Raw genomic sequence first — 23,945 nt, forward strand, 5'->3', positions numbered from 1 at the left:
TCAGGAAATTTCTCCTCAGTTCTAAGTTGCTTCTCTCCTTGATTAGTTTCCACCCATTGCTTCTTGTCCTGCCCTCAGGTGCCTTGGAGAATAGCTTGACTCCCTCTTCTTTGTGGCAACCCCTGAGATATTGGAACAATGCTATCATGTCTACCCTAGTCCTTCTTTTCATTAAACTAGACATGCCCAGTTCCTGCAACCATTCTTCCTATGTTTTAGTCTCCAGTCCCCTAATCCTCTTTGTTGCTCTTCTCTGCACTCTTTCTAGAGTCTCCACATCTTTTCTACATCGTGGCGACCAAAACTGGATGCAGAATTCCAAGTGTGGCCTTACCAAGGCATTATAAAGTGGCATTAACCCTTCACGTGATCTTGATTCTATTTATTTATTGAATTTATATTGCTGCCTGTTCGCCCATGGTGACTCAAGGTGGCTTACAGAATATAAAACCTCAGTTAAAAGAATGAAACTAACCAAAATGAATCAAATAAATTAATATAATAAAACCACCACCCGCCCCGGTGACCGCAGATCATACGTGTCATTGAATGGGCTCCTTCCCACTCTGCGTCCCCCAGGCCCACTGGCAGAACCAGCTCTTCAGCGCCTTCTGGATGCGTGTCAGAATGGAGGCTGTTCTAATCTTGGGGGGGGGGGGGGGGAGATGTTCCAGAGAGAGGGAGCCACCACAAAGAAGGCCCTTCTTCTGGGTCCCACCAGGTGTGTCTCCCTCGGGGATGGGACCTGCAACGTTCCCTGCATTCCCACTCTGATGGATTGGGTAGATATGACCCGCAAGAGATGGTCCCCCAGATCACTTAATAATTTTACGACCTTTCTGGCCACAGTTGTTAAGTCAGGGGTGTCCAAACTTGAGAACTTTAAGACTTGTGGATTTCAACTCCCAGAATTCCCCAGCCAGCTATGCTGGCTGGGGAATTCTGGAAGTTGAAGTCCACAAGTCTTAAAGTTCCCAAGTTTGGACACCCCTGTGTTAAGTGAATCACTGCAGTGCATTTATTCCTCCCTGGTGTCCGGTGTGAATTTTACACCTGACCACTTGAAAAGCACAAGGGCAGGGAAGCCGGTAGTAGGCTGAGGACTCGCTGCAATAGATTTTCGTGGAAGACGAGAACTTAGAATTGTCCCTGTGACCTCAGGATAGTTTAAATTGGATGCTGAGTGAAAAACCCGCCTCTTTGTCAGAATCGGCAGAGAGAATTAACAAAAAGAGGATTTCACAGTTCCAGGCACTTTTCATTCTTTCACTGACAATGTCGGAGGAGAACAAGATGGATTTGGGATCAGGCATGGATGGAGATAATGCCAGAAAAATATTTATTACGTTGCTTTCTGGTTGGGGTGTGTCTCCACAACAGGGACATCAGAAACACAGCCTCTTTGCATTGATAGATTCAGCTATATAACATCCAGGGAAGTCCTCGACTTACGACCCACAGCGGAGCCCAAAATTTCCATTGCTAAGCGAGATGGTCGCTAAGTGACCTGTCTTCCCACAGTTCCCTGCAGTTGCTAAGTGAGTCACATGGTTGTTAAGTGAATCTGGCTTCCTGCTTGTCAGAATGTCACTAAAGGGGACTCCAGGGAACCGCGACCGTCATAAGTATGAGTCAGCTGCTCTGAATTTCGATCATGTGACCATGGAGGATGCTGCAACGGTCGTAAGTGTGAAATGTTTTCACTGCCGATGTAACTTCAGATGGTCACTAAATGAATTATAAGTTATAAGTGGAGAACTATATGTACTTACTCTGGCTGCTCCAGACTGGAAAACGTTCTTTAATTACCCTGCTGGGAAATTTTAACGATGTTCACGCAACGGATGGTTTTTTTTCCCCCCCAGTGCAACGAGAGAGACAAAACACACGTGCATGTCTATTTATTTCACATGTGTGTACGTGAGCGCATACATATCCTCTATGCTCATTGAAACCATATGGAGACCCTCTGGCTCTCCCATAATTTAAAAGTCATTTTTGCTAATCTTCAGAAGTTGTCCATCACTGGACGTTTTAAGAAAAGACTGGAAACTCACTTATTTGAAATGGTATTGACCCCAGGGATGGCTAACCTTTTTTTGGCTTGGGTGCCCAAAGTGTGCGTGTGCATGCGAGAGCGTGCACACGCATGCCGCACCCATAATTTAATGCCCCCCTGGAGCGCCCCCCGCACATCCGCACATAACCCCTGTGCTGTCTCTCCCCACCCCCTGCCCGCGCCCATGCGCACACAACCTTACCGCTGCCCTGTTTTGGGCCTAGCAGACTCCGGAGGCTTTCCTGAAGCCTGGGGAGGGTGGAAACGGCCTCTCACAGCCCTCCGGAAGGCCAAAAATCAGCTGGCCAGCACGTACATGTGCACTGGAGCTGACCCTTGTGCAATTGCTCGTGTGCCCACAGATATGGCTCCGCGTGCCACCTCTCCCATAGGTGTCCACCATCACAAATATAGGGTCTCCTGCTTGAGGAGGGGGTTGGACTGGATGATCACCAACAGAAGTGTTATTCAGCCGGTATGGAGCGGTTCAGGTGGATCGGTAGTGGTGACCAACGGGTCGTCCGTCCGTCCCCCTGCCCGCCCGCCCTGGCTCTATGCCGTCCTATTTAGCCACGTTTTCTAAGGCGCGCTCATAAGCAGAAAGCGCGTAAGCTCACAAAGCTAGAGTGCCCGCATGGCACAAATCGGTGGTAGGCCTATGTGAAACCCAGCTCTGATCCCCCTTCCACCTCTATTATCCCATGATTCTGTACACCAGTAGGCCTCCTGCTTTGGCAGGGGTTGGACTAGATGACCTCCAAGGTCCTTTCCAACTCTGTCATTCCGTGATTCTGTAAGGGTCTCCTGCCTGAACAGGGGGTTGGACTAGAAGACCTCCAAGGTTCCTTCCAGCTCTATTCTGATGGAACCCCAGGGGAACAGCAGATGCTCAGGCCCAGAACAGGAGGTGGGGGGGGGGGGTTATTGAGAAGATCCATGCACCAGTCGTGTGTTGCAGGCAGTATGCCCAAGTAGGGGCATACCGGTGCCTGCCGGGAGCACTGGGTACCGGTACGGTACGGTGCCGCCCCCCCCATCCTTACCTGTATTTGAGCTCTTCAGTGCTTCCGCTTCCGCGCATGGAGCAGCTGGAGCGTCGCGGAGGCGTCGCAGAGCATCATAGGAGGTAAGGACGCATGCATGCACTGTGCATATGTGCATGTGTGCTGCATGCATTCACGTGGTGGACGCTTGGCCACGTTGCACCGTACCAATTGCACCGTGATCTGGAATCCACCACTGATATGTACCCATTCCAAGGGAAGGATTTTGCTCTGGCGGAGCAGAAAAAGCTGGTCCTTTCTGCGGGGCCGAAGGGGAAGAGGATGCATTCTTTGGGGGTGACACACGGCCAGGCACATGTGCAGGCACCCAGGCCGACAAACCATTACTGGTTCAGCTGAACCGGTCCGAATCGGTAGGAAACCACCACTGAACCAGGAGTGACTCTGGAAGGCCCCACAAGATCATCTTGAAGAGCTTCTGAGGTTGTCATCTCCTAGGTAGTGTCCGTCACTGAGGCAGGACAGTCTGGATCAAGGGTTCTTAAGCTTGGCTACTTTAAGATGAGTGGACTTCAACTCCCAGAATCCTCCTTGCAGCAGGGTTAGTTCTAGGTGTTGAACTCCATGCATGCTGACTGAGGAATTCTGGGAGTTGAAGTCCACTCATGCTGACTGAGGAATTCTGGGAGTTGAACTCCATGCATGCTGACCGAGGAATTCTGAGAGTTGAAGTCCACTCATGCTGACTGAGGAATTCTGGGAGTTGAAGTCCACTCATGCTGACTGAGGAATTCTGGGAGTTGAAGTCCACTCATGCTGACTGAGGAATTCTGGGAATTAAAGTCCATGCTTTCTGACTAAGGAATTCTGGGAGTTGAACTCCATGCATGCTGACCGAGGAATTCTGGGAGTTGAAGTCCACTCATGCTGACTGAGGAATTCTGGGAGTTGAAGTCCACTCATGCTGACTGAGGAATTCTGGGAGTTGAAGTCCACTCATGCTGACTGAGGAATTCTGGGAATTAAAGTCCATGCTTTCTGACTGAGGAATTCTGGGAGTTGAAGTCCACTCATGCTGACTGAGGAATTCTGGGAGTTGAAGTCCATGCTTTCTGACTGAGGAATTCTGGGAGTTGAACTCCATGGATGCTGACCGAGGAATTCTGAGAGTTGAAGTCCACTCATGCTGACTGAGGAATTCTGGGAGTTGAAGTCCACTCATGCTGACTGAGGAATTCTGGGAGTTGAAGTCCACTCATGCTGACTGAGGAATTCTGGGAATTAAAGTCCATGCTTTCTGACTAAGGAATTCTGGGAGTTGAAGTCCACTCATGCTGACTGAGGAATTCTGGGAATTAAAGTCCATGCTTTCTGACTAAGGAATTCTGGGAGTTGAACTCCATGGATGCTGACCGAGGAATTCTGAGAGTTGAAGTCCACTCATGCTGACTGAGGAATTCTGGGAGTTGAAGTCCACTCATGCTGACTGAGGAATTCTGGGAATTAAAGTCCATGCTTTCTGACTGAGGAATTCTGGGAGTTGAAGTCCACTCATGCTGACTGAGGAATTCTGGGAGTTGAAGTCCATGCTTTCTGACTGAGGAATTCTGGGAGTTGAAGTCCACTCATGCTGACTGAGGAATTCTGGGAATTAAAGTCCACTCATGCTGACCGAGGAATTCTGGGAGTTGAAGTCCACTCATGCTGACTGAGGAATTCTGGGAGTTGAAGTCCATGCTTTCTGACTGAGGAATTCTGGGAGTTGAAGTCCACTCATGCTGACTGAGGAATTCTGGGAATTAAAGTCCACTCATGCTGACTGAGGAATTCTGGGAGTTGAAGTCCACTCATGCTGACTGAGGAATTCTGGGAACTGAAGTACACTCATATTAACTGGGGAATGTGTCAATGGAGTGTTTAAGTCCAAGCATGCTGGCTGGGAATTCTGGGTACTGAAATCCACATATCTTATTTCCCCTCCGTCTATGTCACACTTCCTCTCGTCTTATTGTACTCTTTTTAATCAGCAAACCCATAAATCACCTATTCACACACACACACACACACACTCACACACACACACACACACACACCATTATCAGCCAAAGATCCATAAAAGGTTTCCAGTCCTTTACCACAGGAATTATAGTTAGTCCTCAACTTACGACTACAATCGGGGCCAGAATTTCCATGGATAAGCAAGGCGGCTCTTAAGCGAGTCGTGCCTGATTTCACGACCTTGTTTGCCATGGTTATTAAGTGAATCCCTGCAGTTGTTAAACCAACCAAGCAGCCATTAAGCAAATCTGGCTTTCGCATTTGACTTTGCTCATCAGAATGTCGCAAAAGGGGTTCGCTTAAGCCCCGGGACACTGCAACCGTCATAAATACGAGTCAGTTGCTCATAACCGTCTGAATTTCTGTTTATAAGTGACCAGGACGATAACGCCAACAGCCGTAAGAATGCGAAACAGTCACGTCCCTTTTTTGGGTGGGTGTTTCAACTTCAAACGGTCACTAAGCGAATAGTTGTAAGTCGAGGACTGTCTCAAGCTGCAAGGATATTGCAACGGTCATAACTGCAAGGACGTTGAAACAGTCATTAAGTGTGAGGGCCCGTTCTTAAGTTTTTCAGTATGGTTGCAACTTCGAACCGTCGCTAAACGAACGGTCGTAAACCGAGAACCGCTGAATATACCCAGCACTGCCCTCAGGACCTGCCCAGGAATCCTTCCCCATTGTCTACCCACCTTGCAGGACCCCCAACCCCCCCCAAATCTGCACAGCGGATTCCCCTCCTGGCTGAGAACATTGGCGCATTCTCAACGTGCTGTGGATGTCTCCTGGCGCTTCCAGCCGTCTTTGGAGAGGGAAAACAGTTCCAGCCATCAGAAGAAGCATTTATTTGTTCTGGCGGTGAGACAGGCCAGGTTGTGAAGGCCTGGAGTGATTCGAATTCCGTCAACTTTCCGCGCGGGGTCAGGTTTCGGAGTTATGTCGCTGGGGGACGTCTGCCATGCCACATTCCTCGTGCTTCAAGGCTGTGCCAGCATAATTTGCCAGAATAACTTGCCTCCAGAAGTTGTGAATGCTTAAAAACCCTGGAAGTTTTAAAGAAGAGGTTGGATAACCCTTTGTCTGAAGTGGTGGAGTAGGGTTTCATGCCTGAGCAGGGGGTTGGACTAGAAGACCTCCAAGGTCCCTTCCAACTCTGTTACTCTATTCTATTCTATTCTATTCTATTCTATTCTGTTCTGTTCTGTTCTGTTCTATTCTATTCTATCCTATCCTCTTCTCTCTTGTCTTCTCTCTTCTCCTCTTCTCTTCTCTCTTTTCTTCTCTCTTCTCTTCTGTCCTCTTCTCTTCTATATAGCATATTCTTATTCCCTAATTTATTTTAGAGATGAAAGGAAGAATCAAGCAAAAATGCTTAGCTCCCAGAGAGGCCCATTGCCTACCCACCATACAGGCAGTCCTCAACTTACGGCCATTCATTTAGTGACCGTGCAGAGTGAAAAATGGGACTTACGACCGCTCCTCACTGTTACGACCACGACAACATCCTCACAGTAGCAGGATCAGAATTCAGGTACTCTGCCACCTCATGGATTTGCAACCATAGTACCTATCCTGAGGTCACGTGATCGCCATAGGTGAGCTGCCCAGTTAGTTCCTGATTGAGCAGAGTCAATGGGGGGGGGCATTCGCTTAACGACCCTGTGATTCACTTAACAACTGCAGGGATTCCCTTAGCCCTCGTGGCAAAGAAAAAAAAAGAAGATGGTAAAAATTGGATGAGGCTCACTTCACAGGTGCTTCCCTTTAGCAATGGGAATTCTGCTCCCAAGTGCGTACGTCGAGGAGCACCTGTATTTATGAAAAAGTGATTGCAATTTAGTGTTTTCTGGTTTGCCACTTTGACTTTAAGCAATAGAAAGATAGAAAACCGACGACAGGAAAAAAGATTTTAGTGGCCCATGGAATTTGCTCCTTGAATTTATTTTATTTGTTTCTTTTGAATTCATTTAACTATTATCAATGATCATTATATTTTATTTATTTTTATTTCATTTTTTTTAACTTTAAATTTCTGTCGCAGGATGACACCCTTTTTTACATTTTACTTATTTTTATTTCAGGTTTTTTTTTTAAAAAAATTAAATTTGTAAATGAGAATAATGGTTCTTTTTACATTTTATTTATCTTTCTTTCAGGATTGCTGTTTTTTTTTTAATTTTAAAGTTCTCTCGGATAATGGGTGAGTGCTTTATCTCAAGAGCTTTTTTTTAAAAAAAAAACTCAGCAATTGTCAAAAATTCACCAAAAATTCTAGCAAAAATTGCTAGAAATGGCTGAAAATGGGACACCCTCTGCAACCCCAAACTAGATTTTCCCCCCAAAGACTTTCAAGCATTAAATTTCCCAGGCGTAAAACTCCTGGATCGTAGCCACTTTTGTGATGTCATAGCAACAAAAAGATTTATATATTGGCTGCCTGCTAGACTCTGCTGGGGAGAAATACTTCAATTATTCTTGTTCTCACGGCTCTACCTGATCAGAAATCACGATAAATCCAGGGAGGAGATCTATAGAATAAGCAAAATGTACTTGATCCTCGACTTACGACCACAACAGGGAGCGGAATTTCTGTTGCTAAGCGAGCTGACGGTTCACTGGGACTGATTGTACAATAGTTTTGTGAAGGTTGTTAAGTGAAGCACTGCGCTTGTTAATGTTGGCTGGGGGATTCTGGGAGTGGAAGTCCTCCCCTATTAAAGCATGCTGATTGGGGGATTCTGGGAGTTGATCTATCCAATTTAAAGCATGATAGGTGGGGGATTATGGGAATGGAAGTCCACTCCTCTTAAAGCATAGCTGGATGGGGGATTCTGGGAGTGGAAGTCCTCCCCTCTTAAAGCATAGCTGGCCGGGGGATTCTGGGAGTGGAAGTCCTCCCCTCTTAAAGCATAGCTGGATGGGGGCTTCTGGGAGTGGAAGTCCTCCCCTCTTAAAGCATAGCTGGATGGGGGATTCTGAGAGTGGAAGTCCTCCCCTCTTAAAGCATAGCTGGCTGGGGGATTCTGGGAGTGGAAGTCCTCCCCTCTTAAAGCATAGCTGGCCGGGGGATTCTGGGAGTGGAAGTCCTCCCCTCTTAAAGCATAGTTGGATGGGGGATTCTGGGAGTGGAAGTCCTCCCCTCTTAAAGCATAGCTGGATGGGGGATTCTGAGAGTGGAAGTCCTCCCCTCTTAAAGCATAGCTGGCTGGGGGATTCTGGGAGTGGAAGTCCTCCCCTCTTAAAGCATAGCTGGCCGGGGGATTCTGGGAGTGGAAGTCCTCCCCTCTTAAAGCATAGTTGGATGGGGGATTCTGGGAGTGGAAGTCCTCCTCTCTTAAAGCATGCTGGATGGGGGATTCTGAGAGTGGAAGCCCTCCCCTCTTAAAGCATAGCTGGATGGGGAATTCTGGGAGTGGAAGCCCTCCCTTCTTAATGCCTTCTGACTGGGGGATTCTGGGAGTGGAAGTCCTCCCCTCTTAAAGCATAGCTGTATGGGGGATTCTGGGAGTGGGAGTCATCCCCTCTTAAAGCATGCTGGATGGGGGATTCTGGGAGTGGAAGTCCTCCCCTCTTAAAGCATAGCTGGATGGGGGATTCTGGGAGTGGAAGTCCTCCCCTCTTAAAGCATAGCTGGATGGGGGATTCTGGGAGTGGAAGTCCTCCCCTCTTAAAGCATAGCTGGATGGGGGATTCTGAGAGTGGGAGTCCTCCCCTCTTAAAGCATGCTGGATGGGGGATTCTGGGAGTGGAAGTCCTCCCCTCTTAAAGCATAGCTGGATGGGGGATTCTGGGAGTGAAAGTCCTCCCCTCTTAAAGCATCCTGGATGGGGGATTCTGGGAGTGGAAGTCCTCCCCTCTTAAAGCATAGCTGGATGGGGGATTCTGAGAGTGGAAGTCCTCCCCTCTTAAAGCATAGCTGGCTGAGGGATTCTGGGAGTTAAAGCTCACTCCGTTTAAAGCAGGCTGGCTGGGGGATTCTGGGAGGTCAAGTCCTCTCCCCTTAAAGTTGCGAAGGTTAGATAGACTATGCAAAGCAGGGGTTTATGGCACAGAAGAAACCCCAAAATGCCATTGGGTCTTTGAGATTTGATAGAGGCAAGCTGCTTTAACAAATCAAATTAATAGTCAAAATAAATTAAAATAATAAAGAAAACAATAAATGATAAATTGAAGTGAACTGAAATAATTAACACTATGAAATAAAATAATAAAAAGTGATGAAATGAAATGAGATGAAATTAAACCATAAAATAAAATAATGAAAGAAGGTAATAAAATGAAATGAAATTATACAAAATAATTTTTTTTTAAAAAAAACGGAAAACAAAAAGGAAATGAAATACATCATAAGGTAAAAAGTATATAATTCAGATAAATTAAAATCAAAGAAAGGAAAATAATAAAATAAATAAAAACAAAAAAGCAGAATAAAATAAATAGCAATGCATGCCGTGCAGTGAAATAAAACGAAACAGGAGTGCAATGCCATGCATTAAAATGAAATAAAAACCCAATGCAAACTCATCAGGACGGCTAAATTATACTGATGTAGTTTCTTTTTAGAACCGATTTTGCTGATCTGCTAATTTTTTTTAATCTCTTCTTATCGCTTCTCACTTTGCAAAATGCTGATTCAGCCTCCGGGTGAAAAGATACCCTTCTCCTTAGTGTCCTGAACTGTGGTTACCTGCCAGTCTTCCTCCCCTACCTGGTGCCACCTGGACTTTAAACCTGCCACCGAGAGACAGCCAAGTGTTTTAAAAATCTGGCCAGACCATGTTGCTCATTTCCCAATCGATCGAAGAAACTCAACCGTTCCCATTTATGGAAGATCTCTTGCCCACACCCTAAAGCAGGGGGTCTCCAAACTTGGCCACTTTAAGACTTGTGGACTTCAACTCCCAGAATTCCTCAGCTTTGCTGGCTGAGGAATTCTGGGAATTGAAGTCCACAAGTCTTAAAGTGGCCAAGTTTGGAGACACCTGCCCTAAATACTTCATTTCCATAAGGCTGGGCTCGAGGTCCCAAAGGAGAAAGAAGGAGGAACTGCTGGGGCCCTAGAGGACATCTACACCAGTCTGTTGCAGAGCCGAGGCATGTTTCAGGTAATTCTCAACTTCCAGCCATTAGTTTAGTGACCATTTGAAAGTTACAATGCCACTGGGGGAAAAGGGCTGTTTTTCACACTTACGACCATTGGAGCATCATGACACAATCAAAATTCAAATGCTTGGCAAATGACTCAAATGTATGACGGTTGCAATGTCCTGGGATCACATGATCCCCTTTTGCGACCTTCCGAGAAGGAAAGTCCATGGGGAAGCCCAGATTCACTTAACAACCAGGTGACTAACTGCACGACTGCAGGGATTCACTTAACAATGGGGGCAAGAAAAGTCGTAAAGGGAGGCAAAATTCACTTCACAACTGTCTTGCTTAGCAACAAAAAGTTTGGAGTCCATACCAGTCGTATGTTGAAGACTACCTGTAATTTTTTGGGGGGTGGGGTAAACGACTGGATCCCTTGAAATTATTAAAAGAGGTGGGGAGATTTTTAAAGTTTGTAAACTCTGAAATCTTTTTTTTTAATCTGCTGCAAAACAGGCCAGAATGAGGGATACTGGGCCCCACTGGTTTGGGGATGCCGCTCCCAGTTTGCAAACTGGGATGCATCTATGGGACAGTCCATCAATGTCCTGTAAAGCAGCTGCTTTGTGGGTTTTGAACAAAAACTCCAACTTTTCAGACGAGAGAGAGAGAGAGAAAACACAAGACAGAAGAGACACAAACAAAATTAATTGGCCAAAAAAGACGAAATAATAACCGGAAACAAGGCTGGGCGCATTGCTAGGAGTCACATGATGGAAATAATTATGCTCATTCATGCGCTGCGTCATGAGATCCAGGGCATCGGATGCAGACAGAGAGGCTGGCAACGGATCGAGGCGCCTCTTCGGGTTCTCGGGGACAGAGAGAGAAAACTGAGAGGTCATCTAGATGCACAAGCTAAACATGTGCAAATTGAGACGGTTATGGTTACTCCTCAATTTATGACCACAATGGACGCTAAACAAACTGTTTTAAGTCAAGGATTACATAGATAGATATGTAGTCCTTGACGTACAACCATTCGTTTAGTGGTCATTGGGCTCAGTTTTGGTCAAAGTTAATTGTGATCATAACATCAATATCTCCTCCTCCTCCTCCTCCTCCTCCTTCTATCTATATTATCTATCTATCTAATCTTCTATCTATCTATCATCTATCTATCTATCTATCTATCTATCTATCTATCTATCTATCATCTATCATCAATGTATCTAATCTTCTATTTATCTATCAATCTATCAATGTATCTATCTTCTTCTATCTATCTATCTCTATCTATCTATCTACCTATCTTCTATCTATCTATCTATCTATCCATCCATCCATCCATCCATCCATCCATCCATCCATCCATCCATGTTTGTCTCTGTCTGTCTCTCTATGTATCTTCTCTGTCTCCTTTTCTCTCTCTCTCTCTCCATCCATCCATCCATCCATGTCTGTCTGGCTACCTACCTACCTACCTGCCTGCCTGCCTTCTATCTATCATCTATCTATCTATCTATCTATCATCTATCTATTTATCATCTATCTATCATCTATCTATCATCTATCTATCATCTATCTATCTATCTATCTATCTATCTATCTATCTATCTATCTATCTATCTATCTATCTATCATCTATCCATCCATCCATCCATCCATCCTCTGTTTATCTCTCTATCATCCTCTATCATCTCTCTCCCACTTTACATGAAGACATCATTCTCAGATAATCCTTAACTTATGACCACAATTGAGCCCAAAATTTATGTTGCTAAGAGAGATATTTGCCTCATATTACGACCATTCTTGCTTCAGTGGTTAAGTGAATCCATGCAGTTGTTACATGGTTGTTAAGTGAACCTGGCTTCCCCATTGACTTTGCGTGTCAGAAGGTCACAAAAGGGGATCACGTCACCCCCCCAGGGACTCTGCAACCGTCATAAATACGAGTCAGTTTCCAAGCATTGGATCAAGTGACGGTGGGGATGGTGCAATGTGTGATAAACAGTCCTAGATTACTTTTTTTAAGGACCTTCGTAACTTTGAACGGTCACTAAACAAACTGTTATAAGTCGAGGAGTACCTGCATTTTTTAAAACCATTTTTTAGAATCCGACCTCCCAGTCCTGGGAAACCGGTTTTGGGGGGAGAATCTGGACCATTGCACACCTGCAGCGCATGATGCGGGCCTTAGCCACAGAAACTGTGTGAACTAACAACACCGGAGTTTGGTGGCGGCTCATTTGTTTTGTCAACACAACCAGCCGGCATGTGATGTGATGTCAGGGTGGCAAGAAGGACATGGGTGTCGGGTTATGGCACTAGTTTGAGCTGAATATTCTCCCTCCAACTGGGGCTGTTTGCCCCTGATGCTCAGCCTCTCATTCCACAGACTTCCTTCCTTCCTTCTTCCCTTCCTTCTTTCTCTTTTTTTTTACTTTCTTTCTTTCCTCCCTCCTACTCTCTTTACTCCCTTCTCTTTCTTTCCTCCCTCCCTCTCTTTCCTTTCCACCTTCTGGTCCTTCCTTCCTTCTCTTTCTCTTTCTTTCACTTTCTATCATTCCTCCCTCCCTCCCTCCCTCCCTTCTTTCCTCTCTTCCTCCTACTCTTCTTCCTTCCATCCATCCACCCAGCCTTCCTTCTTTTTCTTTATTTCATTTTCCTCTTTCCCTCCCTCACTTCTCCCTCCCCCTCCCTCCCCCACTTCTTTCTTTCTTTCTTTCTTTCTTTCTTTCTTTCTTTCTTTCTTTCTTTCTTTCTTTCTTTCTTTTCCTCCCTCCCTCTCCTTCCTTGCCACCCTCCTGTCCTTCCTTCCTTCCTTCTTTCCTTCCTTCCTTCTTTTTCCCTCCCTTGCTCCTCCCTCTCTCCCTTTTTTTTCTTTCTTTCTCTTTTCTTCCTCCCTCCCTCTCTTTCTTTCTGTCTGTCTTTATTATTTTTGTAAATAACTCAAACCAGCAAACGTTACTAATATTCTTCCCCACTTGCTATTTCAGCTGTAGCAACAACCGTGTGAAGTAGGTTGGGCTGAGACAGAACAATTGGCCCAAAATCACCCACCGGCTTTCGTGCCTAAAGCGGGACTAGAACTCCCCGTCTCCTGGTGACTAAAAGGGGCAGGGCTTCACCTGCCACCTTGCGTTTGCTCTCCTGTCTTTGCAACACTCCTGCGAGGTGGGATGGCTTTATTATCTTTTTATTACTCCAAATATCAGATGTGGGGGATTTTTCAAGGGGGTTAATTTGAAGACAGCAAAAACTCAGACGGGACCACACATCACAATGCAGAAACACACACACACACAGAGATCAGAGCCGTTCAGCAGCCCCACTGGTTAGCCGCAGCGAGTGGATATTTACAGTAGGGAAATCTTTGTTAATCCCTAAACAAGGCAGAAAAAAGAAATCTCTTATGTTCTGTAAATATAAGGTGGCTGCAACTGTTGTGCAAAAGAGCAACAATATTTGAGAGTGTGCAATTGCACGAAACTGAGATTCGCACGCTTGTCCCTTGCACCGATGCTAAACCAGGATCCAAGCATGACTAGTTACTGGGTCAAAATTTGGATGTACAGAAGAATAAGAGAATAGGAGGCTGGTCAAAATAGTCAAAATGGCGGCTGCAAATGTGCCATCCGATCTTTTGCAGTGGCCATTTTGACTTTTATGACCTTTTATTGACTTTTTTTCTCAACTTTGACTTTTGTTTTTCTTTTCTTAGAAAAGATTATTTGAGGTAACGAGACATTTGTGAAGCCTCTCTCTCCCCCTTCTGAAATGGAGGGGAAATTGATGGAGAAAACCAGCAATCAGGAGTTTTATACTGTTTTATTGCTTTTTACTCAATTTCCCCCCCTGTTCCCTGTTCTGAATGTCTGGATTTTATATGATTGTGAGAAAGTCTTGATTATATATGAATATTTTTTCTGAGTTCAAGTACTGCCTTAATCTCCAGCATTACAGATCACATGAAGGTACAGGCAGTCCTCGACTTACGACCGCCCAAAATTTCTATTGCTAAGGAAGACAGTCATTAAGTATGCTTTGTCCCATTTTATGACCTTTCTCGCCATTTAAGCGGTTAAGTGAATCCATGCAGTCATTAAGTGAATCACACGGTTGTTAAGTGAATCTGGCTTCCCCCATGGATTTTGCTCACAAAAGGGGATCAGGGGATCTCCAGGACACTGCAACCGTCATAAATACGAGTCAGTTGCCAAGCGTCTGAATTTCGATCGCGTGACCCTGGGGATGCTGCAACGGTCATAAGTGTGAAAAGCGGTCATAAGTCCCTTTTTCCAGTGCCTTTGTAATTTTGAACGGTCATTAAATGAACGGTTGTAAGTCAAGGACTACCTGAAGGGTTTCAAGAAGGAACACACCTCTCCGTTCATTTTCATGTGGGATGGGTGACTATACAGGCAGTCCTCAACTTACAACCGTTTGCCTAACGATGTGTTAAAAGTTACAAAGGCCTCGGAAAATGTAACTAATGACCCATCGTCAGCACGATGATGTCACACAATCAGAGAGCCACAATTTGGACACATGGCAACCAGAGGTGGGTTGCTACCAGTTCACACCGTTTTGGGCGAATCCACCGATTTAGTGGAAATTGGGACTGAGTCGTCAAACTGGAAGGGATAGCAGGCTGGCCCCGCCCCTGAACTGGTTCCCCCATTGCCCATGGCATTGCCAGCATCTCTCATATGTGACCTTCCTAATGAGCTTCTGACCAGCAAAGAATCAATGGGGGAAGTTGGATTTGTTTAACAGCCATGTGATTCACTTAACAACCATGCAATTTGCTTAACAACCACGTGACTCGCTTAATGATCATGTGATTTGCCTAACAACCATGTGATTCGCTTAACAACCATGTGATTTGCTCAATGACCATGTGATTCGCTCAACAGCCATGTGATTCACTTAACAACCGTGTAATCCGCTTAACGTTCACCAGCATTCACATAACAGCTGTTTTTTTTAAAAAAAATCAGGTCATGTCAGGTGATATCTTACTTTACAACCTCACCCGTCACGAACCCTAACCCAACGATGGTCCTAAGTCGAGGACCACCTGGTTTCTACAACAGCCTTCCCAAAATATTTTTGAGCGTCTTTTGTCTGACAATGTGCATTTCCCAGCATGGCAGCTTTCAAAGCGCTGGAGCCAGGGACGATAGTAGAGAAATTTCCACAGGGGTCACAAACGTCGCAGTGCAAAAGTCGTGTTTGGTGCACGCTACAACATCTTACACACGGATGCAGAGTTTAGCACCTTCGTTTTTGCTCTACATTTTTTCCCCGCTGCCAAAATTGCAGAAAACAGGTGGAGTTTTTCCAGAGACAATAGTAATAAATACAGCTGCTAGAATTGACTTTTATCCAGGATATATTTTTTTATATATAAAGAAAACAGCAAAGTCTCATCAACAACTCTGACACAAACAGATGATCCTGAATTTTCAGCAGAAAATTCCTCTGGTTATTTAATTCATCCACTCTTATTTGCTAGGCTGGTGGATGCAACATTTGCATCACTGCCTCTGGTTTGGATGCTCGGAGGCTGCATTCACACAACACCCTTAAAACCCAGGTTAAGCAGAACCCCCAGGGCAAGAAAGAACGATTTCTAGCCATTCCTGTTCCTAAAGATGGTGTTTTTTTCCCTTGCAAAAATATAAAGAATCAGAAAAGCTACAGGTGCTCTTTGATTTACCAGAGTCCAGTGATTATTCAAGACTACAAGGGCACTGAAAAAAATGGCCTATTTTCACACTTATCACTGTTGCAGCATCTCCATGGTCACTTGACCAAAATCCGGATGTTTGGCAACTCTCTCAGTTTTGAGGGCAATTGTGATCCCCTTTTAAGGCCATCTGATGAGCAGAATCAATGGGGATGCCAGATTCACTTAGATCCACTGGGTCACCAACTTAACAACTGCAGCAAAGAAGGTCATAAAATGGAGCACAATTCACTTCCAATAAATATTTCGCTTAGCAGCAGAAATTTCGGGCTCAACTGTGGTCATAAGTGAAGGACCACCTGTAAATAAAAATAAAGTAAGATAATAAAATAGAATAATAAAGTAGAATAAAGTGAAGCTAGAAAGAACAGAATATACAATATGTAGAATAGAATGGAATGGAATGGAATAGAAAAGAAAAAAGAATAGAATTCAGAATAGAATAGAGAATAGAATAGAGAATAGAATAGAATAGAGAATAGAATAGAAAGGATAGGATAGGATAGAATAGAATAGAATTTACAACTAATGGTTGTAACTCAATTGCTGTTTTTCTTCCTTTGATGATCAGCGCTTCAGAAGAAAAATATCCAGGGGAGATTTTCTCCTGCTTGGGGGAAAATCAGGAACAAATGAATTTCTTGTCCGTGATCATCATTGATTCCCCCCCCCCCCCATTTGCGCTCCAGGTAAATCAATAAATAGAGATTGAAGACTGAACAGCTTTGGAGTACAGAGATCCATTTGCCTTTCTTTCTTTGCCACCAGCCGGCTTTTAAAATCTTTTCCCCTCATGTTCCAGGGAGATATTTGCAAAGTTCAAAGCGTCTCTCGGTCTCCAAAGAAATCCATAGAACAAAATCTGTCCCTTCTTTCTTTCTTTTCCTCCCCCTCTTCTCCTCTCTCTCTCTCTGCAAAGCAGGGTCAAGAAGGAGCCATTTAATCTTTTCTGTTGCTTTTTTATTTTATTTTTTAGCCTTAATATCCAAATTTGAATTTGCCAGTTTAGGGTTTCCAGCCAGGATCTCCTGTTAGCATCACTTTTTATTATTGTTCTGTTCTGTTCTGTTCTCTATTCCATTCCATATTCTATTCTATTCCATTCTGTTCCATTCCATTCCATTCCATATTCTATTCTATTCTATTCTATTCTATTCTATTCTATTCTATTCTATTCTATTCCATTCCATTCCATATTCTATTCTATTCTATTCCATTCCATATTCTATTCTATTCCATTCCATTCCATTCCATTCCATTCTATTCCATTCCATATTCTATTCTATTCCATTCCATTCCATTCCATTCCATTCCATTCTATATTCTATTCTATTCTATTCTATTCTATTCTATTCTATTCTATTCTATTCTATTCTATTCTATTCTATTCTATTCCATTCCACTCTACCCTACCCTACCCTACTGTGTCCTGTCCTATCCTATCCTATCCTATCCTACTCCTACTCCTACTCCTACTCCTACCCTTACCCCTGTTCTTTATTCTATTCTGCTATATTCTATATTCTATTCTATGGTTACATGATCACAATTCAGACAATTTGGCAACTGACTCGTATTTATGACGGTCAGTGTCCCGGGGGTGGTGGTGTCACGTGATCCCCTTTTGCGACCTTCTGACAAGGAAAGTCAACGGGGAAGCCAGATTCACTTAAAAAACTGGGTTACTTATTTAACAACTGCAGGGAGTCACTTAAGAACTGTGGCAAGAAAGGTCATAAAATGGGGCACATCTCACTTAACGAAAGTCTTGTTTAGGACTCTGACAACTTTGATGCGTGGTCAGGAAGTTCTTGTGTCAGAATGATGGGAATTTTGTTCCAACTTTTAAGGCTCTGGAGACTCTGATAAGAAAGGCTGAAAAACCAGTGCGTGGGTGTACACAATTATCTTTGTAAGTTTGGTGTCTTTCCTGTTACGTCACTACAAAAAAACACACAGAGAGTCCTCGACTTATGACCATGACTGAGCCCAAAATTAATTGAATTATTATGGTTGTTACACGGTCGTTAAGTGAATCTTGCTTCTCCATTGGGTTTGCTTGTCGGAAAGGAGATCATATAACTCCAACCGTCATAAATATGAGTCTGTTGCCAAACATCTGAATTTTGATTAAGTGATCACAGGGACGCTACAATGGTCATAAGTGTGAAAAACGGTTGTAAGTCAATTTCCCACCCACCCCTCCACGCTGCTGTAACTTCAAATGGCCAGTAAACGGACTGTTGTAAGTCGAGGATTATCTCTGTGTGTTTTTTCACAATTTTTTCACGCTTTCAAAAGTGTCACATTTTTAGATTCAGCTTTCAGGCAAAACACCGGAGTTGGGAATTAATGAAAGAGAGGGATTTAGGTTAAAATAATAATAATAATAAATTTTGAGTTGGTTGACCTTAACCTTGGATGGTTCCTCACGAGATGTCTCCATTTATTGACGAGAAAGAACGGGTGAGGTTTCCTCTCTCTTGGGCTTCCAAAACTGGAAGTAAGGTTGGTGAAGATCTAAGTCCTCCTTGCTTACGTACACTTTGCACATCGTTTGCACATCTCCCAGAAACAGTTGCTAAGTTCCTACCCTGAAGCCTGCTCAGAGGTTCACTTCGGCACAATGAGGAAGATGCGTCTGTACCACGGCTGGTATTTGGCAGCCTAAAATAGTTTTAGACTAGAGATGGAAGAACGACAGGAAGAATCAACATGCTGTATAAAATTATGAGAAGATAGAGATAATTAGATAGATACCGGTAGATACAGAGAGAGACAGACAGACAGACAGACAGACAGACAGACAGACAAATAGAGAGATAGATGAAAAAGAGAATGAGAGTAACAGACAGACAGACAAATGAGATAGAAATGATATATACATGAGAGAAAAAGCTGAAATAGATAGATAAACAGACAAATAGACAGAGAAAGATGATAGATGAAAGAGAACTGATAGATAGATAGATAGATAGATAGATAGATAGATAGATAGATAGATGGATGGATGGATGGATGGATGGATGGATGGATGGATGGATGGATGGTAGAAAGATTAGATAGATGATAGATAGATAGATAGATAGATAGATAGATAGATAGATAGATAGATAGATAGATAGATAGATAGATGATTGATATAGGATAGATAGATGATAGGTAGATACAGATAGGTAGATAGGTAGATAGATAGACAGACAGACATAGATATAGATATAGATGCTACAGTTCAGTCTGAACTGGTGCTGCTTGACAAACAGGATCTATAGCTACCAAAACTGGCAAAAAGATGCTTTTGAAATGTCAATTTATGTTTTTGTTTTGTTTTATTATTTTTCTTTTATTGTTATTTTTATTTATCACATTGAAAAAAACACTTTTCTTCCTTACAGACCAAGTCTGGGCGATGTACAAACAAAATTTCAGGTGGGAAAAAGACCTTCCCGTCAAGAAAGCAGGCTATTTTTCTCATTTCACTTAGAAATGTTTTCGAAGTCTCTTAGAAAACACGGAGGAAAGCATAAAATAAAATAAATCTTTGTCCCGGCCATTCCCCGAAGTCAACCGAAATACAAATGAAAAATCAAGACCCAGGAAGGAAAGTTTCACTCACATCTCCACCGAGGTCGAGGAAATAGCTCTCGCAAAATAAGCGAGTATTTTATTGTAAAATAAAGCTGTCAATGCCATTCTGTTAACTCAATTGAAATATAAATTAAAAAAAAAAACAAGACACAGACTCTGCAAGGAAATTTTTGCTCAGCGAGCTCAAGAAAATACCTGTCTATAAAATAAGTGACTATTTTATTGTAAAATACAGGTAGCCCTCTACTTTAAAACGGTTCATTTAGTGACCATTCAAAGTTACAACATCTCTGAAAAAAGTGATTTTTTTTCACACTTACGACCATTGCAGCATCCCTATGGTCACACGATCAAAATCCAGGCGCTTGTTAACTGGCTCATATTTATGACGGTTGCAGTGTCCTGTGGTCGCGATGAGCAAAGTCAGCAGGGAAGCCAGATTCACTTAACGACCACGTTACTAACTTAACAACTGCAAGGATTTGTGGCAAGAAATATCATAAAATTGGGGGGGGGGGAACCTCACTTAGCAACATCAATTTTGGGCTCCACGTTGAGGAGTATCTTTCAAGCTCTATCAATAGCATTCCATTAACTCAACTGAAACACAAATTTAAAATGTTTTTCAAGATAGTTTGAATATCCGATTGCTGTCGTCAGAAGAAACACAGCAAGAAAACAAAGGTTTTGCTCGCATCTCGACGGAGGTTGGTAAAGAAACTAGGATCAGCTCACTGTTATTAGATTCAAAGTCCTAAATTGAGAGGTGAACTCAACTAGTGCTTTTGGGTTGATGTTTGATGTTTGTCCTTGTTTTGGGGTCCCACAAATGTTGGCCAAACTGGCAGGATCTACTTGGTCTCCTCAGACAATCAATCAATCAGAATAGAGCTGGAAGGGACCTTGAAAGCCTCCAGGGATGAAGCATCCACAACTTCTGGAGGCAACTTCTGTTCCACTGGTGAATTGTCACTCACTGTTAGGAAGTTTCTCCTTAATTCCAGTTTGCTTCTCTCCTTGATGAGTTTCCATCCGTTGCTTCTTGTTCTACCCTCAGGTGCTATGGAAAGTAAGTTGACACCCTCTTCTTTGTGGCAAACCATGAGATATTGGAAGACTGCTATCATGTCATCTCAAGCCCTTTTCCTCAAGACCTCTTAATGTTTCATTTCTGTTCTGGATCCCAGCAGATTGAAAAGAGCAAGAGGTTGTATGCTTGTTCAATGCACACATAGAATCCTCATATTGTCACCCCATCTTAAAGACCAAGGAGAAGACACCTCAAGTCTTGAACTGTCTATAGAAGTTGTGGGTGGCTCCATCACTGGAGGTTTTAAAGAAAAGATAGGATTTGTCTGGAATGGTATAGGGTCTCCTACTTGAGCGGGAAGTTGGACTAGAAGGCCTCCAAGTTCCCTTCCAACTTTGTCCTTCTGTTACTCTGTCCGCAAGAGCTGGAATTTGAAGTCCACACATCTTCAAGTTGTCGAAGTTGAGGAATATCATCAGATAGAAACAGAGGTCCAATTCTTCCCAACTTACCCAACCAACTTTATTCTCTACTAGAAACACGGAGTATTGTCACAGCCTGTTATTCCAGTGACACAAAGCCATCTCTCAATTTGAATATGTTGGGGGTCTCCGGAAGACCACCAGACTGGAAAAGACTCAGCCAAGCCAGCCAAAGTGAGGCAGAGAGCATTTTCACATGCACTGTGCAATTTTGCTAAACAACTAAGGGATTCGTGAATACAGTGAATTCAAGATGACACTTTTCCGAGAATCGTGAGGTACACTCGAGTGGTTTGGCCAACTGAAGGAAGACATGGATGTCCAACCGCATAGACCTCATCCTTGGAGAAGCTCCCTGGTGTGTGGCCAGCTCCATATTTAGGAAAAGGACCTTGTAATCCTTTTCCAAGACAACAAATACTTTTTGATCTGTTTCAATAAACAATTACGTACACGATCTGAGGAACTTGGTTTTCTGCAAACCAGGTTCTCTTAGATATGCAGAACATCTGGCTTCCTTTAACCACCTGATGCTAAATTCTTTTAATCAGGTTAATCCTGGAAGACAGAAGCCATACCACAGTTTTATTCTGGCTCTTACAGCATTCCCTAAAACATGTACGTGTTTAAGGTTGCGGCTTTCACGTAAGGCATGCACGATTTTGCAATGTTGTTGGGAAAATAGACTTATTGGAGGGGACATTACGGATGCAAAAATGCAGAAATTTGGGGCTTTTCATTATTTTGTCCTTTTGTGCCCAGACCCCAATCCATAAATAGGACTTTTAAGAGGTCTGTCGCTTGCAATTGGTATCTTACCAATTTATCTTTCAAAATGAATTTATGAAGGGCGATGGTTTTAGTTGACTTTCAGAATATATCCTCATTTATTTCTGATTTTAGAACAGTCACGAGTTTATCAGAGGACAATCAGTGCTAAATGAGAGGAGCTAAGTTCAAATCCTAGCGTGACTTTGAAAACTCAATAAAAGTTTTTTTTTAAATTCTTTTATGACTCTTCTCTAGCAAGGAAGCGGAGTTGTAAAAGTGCACACACACACACACACACACAAACAGAAGCACACATAACGGATTTGTGGCCATAGTCTTAAAGTATGACAAAGTTAGCAAAAATAGTAATACACAATCTTTTGAAATATGGTATATTTGGATATATATATATATGTTTTCGTAGATTTTCACGGGTGTAGGTATGCTGGTTTTGTTGTATTCGGGTCTTTTCCCGTGTAAGGTTGAACCTGGGTTCAAATCCCAGTAAGGGTATGGCTAGCTGATGAGAGCTAATTAGCTCGAAATAGATCTATAGCAAAGACAATCTCAACCTTACACGGGAAAAGACTCGAATACAACAAAACCAGTATATATATATAGAGAGAAAAATAGGGTATATTTGCAGGAATTAAAGGTGGATTGATTGGAGGTTGCAACCTGTTGTTGAAGTCTAAAAGAAAGAAAGAAGAAAGAAAGAAAGAAAGAAAAGAGAGAGGGAGGGTGGAAGGAAGGAATAGAGGTAGATAGGGAGGGAGGGAGGGAGGAATGATAGGTGGAAAACTAGAAAAAATAAATAAACGTGATTTCTTAGCAAAAGTGCAACAGCGACCGAACATTTGTTAACACCAATCAGCACCAACAAAAAAGGCATTTGACAGCAATTTTAAAAATCTGTATATAATCTTGATACAGCCATATATTTTTTTTTACTCCAGGCAGGATCAGTTTTGCACCATGTACTTTTTGCCTATGCCTGGATTAGAAAAAACTGAAGAAACACGTATAGCGAACCGATTGAATTCACCCGCACTCCAGCTCCCAGTAGTAAACTTAACCAAGTTTAAACCCATCACGCAAGTCACGGGACGGCTCCCGGGCTGATTCCACGCATGGGCTAAACTCAGAGATACAGATTAAAGACCCTTCCTCACAATACTTAACCAAAAAGAAAACAAAACCAGAGAGACAAGGCAAGAGAAGAGGGGGAAAAGCTGCCTGACTTACCAGCGCGAAGACGGACGTTAAAGCGGAGCAGCACAGGAGGAATCTCAGACCGTGACAGATCAAGTGGGATCCCATAGCCGAGGGGGGTTCTGGAAATATCCAAAGATCGCAAGCGGAGGGAGGGATTCGACCCTGTAATCCAGTGGATCCTTCTTGCACTTCTTCGCTGTCAAAGTTAGATTAGCCCAAAGGGGGAAGAGAAGACAAAGTCTGCGGCCACGGTCACACGACCTAAAGTCCAGAGAGTTTTAAAAACTGCAGCGATGAAGTGTGTGTGTGGGGGGGGGGGAGCTGAATTAAACCCGAAAAGGAAGATATTCCCGGGGCAGGGCGATCCCCGAAGATCGGAAGGAGCATCAGATCCTGCTGGTAGCTTCGCTTAGAGCCGCGCATCTGCCCCGCAGCCGAAAAATGAAACCCATGTGTCAAATCTCCAAATGGGTTTTCTCACCCCCCCTTCTGTTCCCTTCCCTCTCTCTCCCTCTCTTTCTTTTTTAATGAGGCAAGTGGGGGGGGGGGAGTTCGGATAATTTATTTGTCAAGCCCCGGGGAAGGTGGGGAAAAGCGAAAGGGGAGGGCCCGGCAAGAGAAGGTGGGGAGAAAGCGCTGGAAAACCACCGGATTTATTTTTAGCTGCAGAAAGTTGGTCGTTGGGCGATTCAATTAAGAAAGGGGGGAAGGAGGGAGGGAGGGAGAACCCTTCTTGGACGATTTGCACCAAACAAGAAAGGAGAGAGGGAGGGAGAGAGGGAGGAGGAAGAAAGGAAGGGGGAGAGAATGGAAAGAAAAGAAGAAAGCAAGGAGGAAGAAAGAGGAAGAAAGAGGAAGAAAGAAGAAAGAGAGGGGGAGGGAGAGGAAGGGG

General features: G+C 43.6%; 1 protein-coding gene across 1 annotated transcript in view; it reads right to left on the minus strand.

Moving 5' to 3' along the window:
* PTH1R (parathyroid hormone 1 receptor) overlaps positions 1–23,534 on the minus strand; it is a 98,203-nt gene extending 74,669 nt beyond the window's left edge. The window contains exon 1 of the mRNA XM_081971505.1: positions 23,084–23,534. Coding sequence (XP_081827631.1) covers positions 23,084–23,158 — 75 coding nt within the window. The 5' untranslated portion in view covers positions 23,159–23,534. The remainder of the gene's footprint in view (positions 1–23,083) is intronic.
* Positions 23,535–23,945: the final 411 nt, after the last annotated feature.

Source organism: Natrix helvetica, assembly GCF_964273705.1.
Source record: "Natrix helvetica genome assembly, chromosome: Z".
Lineage (NCBI taxonomy): Eukaryota > Metazoa > Chordata > Lepidosauria > Squamata > Natricidae > Natrix > Natrix helvetica.